General features: G+C 34.2%; 1 protein-coding gene across 1 annotated transcript; it reads left to right on the top strand.

Annotated features, from left to right (window-relative positions):
- Positions 1-3,378: 3,378 nt before the first annotated feature.
- Positions 3,379-3,735, top strand: LOC109340610 (the record flags this gene model as incomplete). Its single annotated transcript, XM_019578334.1, has 1 exon — positions 3,379-3,735. A coding segment is annotated over exon 1 (357 nt), but the record flags the coding sequence as incomplete, so codon positions are not given.
- Positions 3,736-5,383: the final 1,648 nt, after the last annotated feature.

Genomic DNA, 5,383 nt, shown 5'->3' with positions numbered 1-5,383 from the left:
GAATTGGTGGACTTTGCTTCTTAAAAGAAAAGAAAACGTCAATCTTTACAAATTTACAAATGAAAAGAAAACAAAAAGAGAATGAGAAAAATAGAAGCCAAGGTTCAAAAAGTTGAAGAGGTTGGGAAAAATAATGAAAAAAAAGAAGAGTAAAAGTATTACATTGAATTGTTTTTCAAAAATGCTCTCTTTTTAAACTTAACCTTGAAAAATCTAGAAAAACCATTATCCAAACTAAGCCTCATTACAACCAAAATGAAGACCTTAGTGATCTTTGATTAATTATGCAATTTAAGAGAATAGGTGAGATGAAAAACAAGTTCAAATTACTACAAACAAATGTTTGAAAATTTGAGTGAAACACTTATCCTTCAAAAGTTCCAACTTTGAACTTGTGTGTAAAGACACACTTTTTGGTTAGAAAAATATTTGCTTAGGTAAATTGTTACACATTTTTTATAAGCAAAATCATTGATTTCTTGTTTGAAGCATTATGTGACAAAATTCACAAAACATGAAAAATCCCATTGAAATCTACTTTTGACATGCTTATACATTTGAAATCATGTTGATCATCATTATTATTTTTAGCCCAATTGATTTCGGATAATTTTCACCTTTTTTTTAGGACAAACAAAGTTTTAAGTTGGGGGGAGTTTGATAAGTGCCAAACATACCTAAATTTCATACACTTTTATGGCACTTATCTTAAGCATAATTGAGAAAAAACAACTTAAAACAATACTTTTTTTTTAAAATATCAGATCTTGTATATTTGTATGTGTATTTCTTTTTTATGTATTTTTTAGGATTTAGAATGAAGAAAAGAAGAGAAAAATGACTCATGGTCAAAAAGACAAAAAAAGTCAAAAACCAAGCCACGGTAAGCTGACCTGGACACTAGCCTGACCTGGATATCAGCCTGACCTGGACCAAGCAGCTGAGCGGACCTGCTTGGCCGCTCAGCCTAGGAACAGACTAGTCCTGGCATGGTCAGAATTCAGCTTGACATGGTCAAACACAAGCTTGGCACTGGCCCAAGATGCTGAACAAGCAGCTTAGCGGAGAACCAGACTCCTGACCAGATCAGCAAGCACCAGGCCACGTCCCAGTCAGCACGGTCAAAGCTGCTGAACAAGCAGCTTAGCGGCGCAACAGGTGTGCTAAGGGTGTGCACCCAGACTTGACTTAGCCATCAAGCAAACCATGAAGTCACCAATGACCTCACCTCAAGTAGCCCACCATAGGCTTTTCAGAGTAGCTCACAACTAGCTTTGATGAGTCAAGCATAAGGAGGTGACAAAGCTACTTGATCAAGGGACCAAACCCATGCTGAAGGGTTTGGTCAACTGCTTAGCGGGACGAACAAGCAGCTCATTGGCCCAGAAAGAATTTCTATAAATAGAGCACATTCCATTCGAGCAAAAGGTATCCATTTCATATCAAATTCACATATCTCTCACTAGAAATTCTTCTCTGAAATTCTATCTTCTTGTTCTTAGTTTTTAGAGCTTTATTTCAAGTAAGTTTGTAATTTTAGTTTAGAATTCAACAGGAGAAAAGGAGAAGGCCAATGAGATGCAAAAATCAATTTTGTAATCTCATTTGGAACTCAAAGCATCCAATCCTTGGATGGATAGCTCATGCTCCTAACAATTTCTTTTGAATATGGTTTTGTATTTTTACTTCTTCTTATATTATGAAAGATTTGAATTTTAATCATTCAAGTTGGTGCTTTGATTAATTTTACTTGTTTGAGAAATTCTTAATGCTCTTTTTAGATTGATCACCTAAAAATTGATTTCAAGTCATAAAATTACTTGTTTCAAACACTTAACAAATAAACTAAGAAGTAGTTGTACTACTTAGTTTATTTGCCAAGTTAAGCATACTTTTCTTAAGATCTTATATTTATTACTACTTCAATATTAGAGTATCCAAGATTAGGGTGTGACAACCTAGTCTCTTATGGACGTAATATTGTTTAGTAATAAATATAAGTAATTATCATTCTACCATTTTAGGACATACACTAAAAGGAGGATTTTAGGACTTGGTGTTTGAAGTTAATCAAAGTAAAACATAAGAACTTGTCTAAGTAGTTCAAATTCAAAAGAAGTTGAGAAATATTTTCCTTATTCAAAATGATCTTGTCTCCTCAAGAATTTGTTAATATCTAGTTTATGTTTCTCGTTAATTGTTTATATGCAATTCAAAACAAAAACCACCAAAATATGTTTAACTCATTATTTGTGCATTGACCTATTCATATGATTCATTCTATTAGGCAATTCCTTGTATCTCATTTGCAATCTCCTTTCTCCTCTTGAATTATGAAAAAAAAAACTACAAAATAAACTTACCTAACCTACTTTGGAGTAGAAATTCTCCAAGAAAATTACAAGAAGAAAAGAAAAATTCGATTTACGGAGAGTATGAGGAATGGAAGTGTATGTGAGAATGTGAATTGTATATATTTTTGCCTTTAAGGTGCCTCCTATTTATAGGATTTTCTACCAAGCTCCAAGCTCCTCTCTTCCACCGCCAAGCTATTGACCAAACCCTTCAGCATGGGTTTGGTCACTTGGCCAAGCAGCTTAGTCACTTGCCTGGGGCTGAATCATCCAAACTAGTTGTGAGCTACTGGCCCAGCTATTGTGAGCTACCTCTGAAAAGCCTATGGAGGCTACTTGAAGTGAGGTCATGCATGATGTCACAACTGCTTGGTGGCTACATCAACTTGACCAAGTTGCTGGGTGCAAACCGCCATGCGCTTATGTGGCACCGTAAGCTGCCTGCTTGAGTAGCTTTGACTGTGCTGATGGAGACGTGGTCTGGTGCTTACTGATCTGGTCAGGTGTATGGTTCCAAGCTGGGCGGTCGAAGTGCTCTGCTAAATTTTCTGCTTGAGCAGTTTAGCTTGTGTCAGGCTTGTGTTCTTACCGTGCCAATTGGGTCTAACCGTGATAGGTTGGTGTCCAGGTCAATTAGGTGTGTGTTTGGTCCAAGCTAAGCTGCTTAGTAAGAAGCTTCAAGTTGACTGCATATTTTTCCACATAGGCCAAGTATTGTTGAGTCATGCTTAAGGCTAAGCACATAGCTTACCACGTCAAGCTTAATCATGTCATTTGTGGATCATTTTGGCCTATTTTAAGCATTTTGCTTGTATTTGATTAATTCTTCTCTTTTCTACCTAAATCCTACAAAATATAATAAAAAGGAAATATACAAGCATATATACAAGATTGTGATATTGTATCCAAAAAGTGTATGAAATTTAGGCATTTTTGGCACTTATCGCAGACGATCGAAAAGATCAGAATCATAAGGGAAAACATGAAGACATCCCACAACAGACAAAAGATCTACTATGACAAAATGAGGAACGCTATCAGTTTTGAGGAAGGAGGTCATGTCTTCATGAGGATGGTTCCAACAACTGGCATTAGCAAAGTTCTTAAAGCCCGCGAGCTTACCTCTAAGTTCATAGGACCATACAAAATCCTTAGAAAAGTTGGACCAGTAGCTTACAAAATAGCCTTGCCACTGTTATTGACAAATCTACATAATGTCTTTCATGTGTCTCAACTTAGAAAGTACATTAGTGACATGTCGCATATCATTGAATCCGATGCAGTCCAGCTAAAGGATAATCTCACTTTTGAAACTATGTCCTCGAGAATTACTGATCGCAGTGTAAAAATGTTGCGAGGCAAGGAGATTGCACTGATTAAGGTAATCTGGAGCCAAACAAATGGAGAGGATGCGACTTGGGAAGTCGAGGACAACATGAAGGAGTCCTACCCCTATATGTTTTCTTAAAATGTATGCTTAATTTCCATGGACGAAAATCTTATAAGTGGGGGAGGATTGTAACACCGTGAATTTTCTATTTATATTTTATTAACTATTTATTTTACCAATGATTAATTTTAAAAATTAATAGGTATTGATTTAGGCTAAACCATAGCTGAGTTTTAGTCTTTTTTTGTGATTTCCTATTTTTTGGTAAACTATTGTAATTTTCTATGACTGGAAGTTTTTGACCTGATGTTTGGCTCAAATTCACCCGAATTCGGACCAATAATCTGTTTTTGAGTTCCATAACTGGGAATCGAAGTCTGATTGTGCCATTGGCTTCAAAATATTATTTCGAGTCAAGATAGACATCAAGTTTGTCTAGAACGCATTTCTAAATATTTTTCACTCTGAATTCTGTGTTTAAAAGTTCTAACTGTAAACCAAAGTCGGAAGATTTTTAATATCCGACCGAGTATTAATCGACAATACTCGAGCATGGTTTAAATCATAAAATTTTTGCCGAGATGATCACATCACTTTCATGAGTGAAGGTTGCTTGTTAAACAATAAAAAGTACTAACCTCTTCCACCAAATCTCTTAAATCACTCATTTACCTCTTACACAATCCACTTTTTGGAAGAAATCTTTGGTCTTTACCCACTCCAAAATCTGATTTCTTTTATTTAAAAGATCCAACCCTAGCTTAGAAGAAACCCTTGGCATTATCACAATCTTTCTTCACTTTTGAATTTCTAAGAACTTCAAGGTAGTTCTTCATCTCTTAATATCTAACCATTAGATGTTTATGAAATTTTAGTATGATGTTTATATGTATGTTATGAATATTTTCAACAGATGAAATATTCTAATAATCTTCCTAACTCCTTTTATGTTCAAAACTCTAAATATGTGCTTTCTTAAACTTAGAAAGTTGTTTTTGAAACAATGAACTCTTTGTGTCCATGGGGCTATTTTTAGTGTTTTTAAAAGTATGTGTTTTGTTGATGTTAGATAAAGGTGATGACTTTTAAATCAAAGGAACCTTTAAAAAGTTTTGAACCATATAAAATTTGAAAATTTTCACTTGTTTCTAACTTGAGAAACCATAGCCTTGAACAAGTGTAAAATAGTTGTTTTTCGGATTTAATGCTAGAAATAAATGTTGGTATTTGAATATGGTTAATGCTGATGGTTTGTATATCAAAGGAACCTTTAAGGAATTTTCTAACCATGTAAAGTTTGGATTTTTCCACTTGTTTTTGGCTTGAAAAAACCATGGCATTGGACAAGTTTAGAATAGTATATTCTTAATTTTGATGTTTGATTATGTTTTAAATGTGATGATTTTGTCATCAAGGGAACCTTTAAAGGTGTTTAATGATAAGTTGAAAAATCAAAACTTTCCTTAGCATTAGGTCTAAATCATGGCCTATATGTGTTTAGGAAAAGTTTAGTTTCTAACTTTGAAATCCAAAATGTTTATGGATGAGTTTTTGAGAAAGTGTTTTTTTAAAATATTATGAGTTAAAGGTTTGATTAGTAAATGATATTCTTTGACTTCCAAGTCTAAGGAATAATTTG

Source organism: Lupinus angustifolius, unplaced genomic scaffold, assembly GCF_001865875.1.
Source record: "Lupinus angustifolius cultivar Tanjil unplaced genomic scaffold, LupAngTanjil_v1.0 Scaffold_209_18, whole genome shotgun sequence".
NCBI lineage: Eukaryota > Viridiplantae > Streptophyta > Magnoliopsida > Fabales > Fabaceae > Lupinus > Lupinus angustifolius.
The sequence above is the reverse complement of the archived record's forward strand: the minus strand, read 5'-3'. Positions and strand labels throughout refer to the sequence as shown.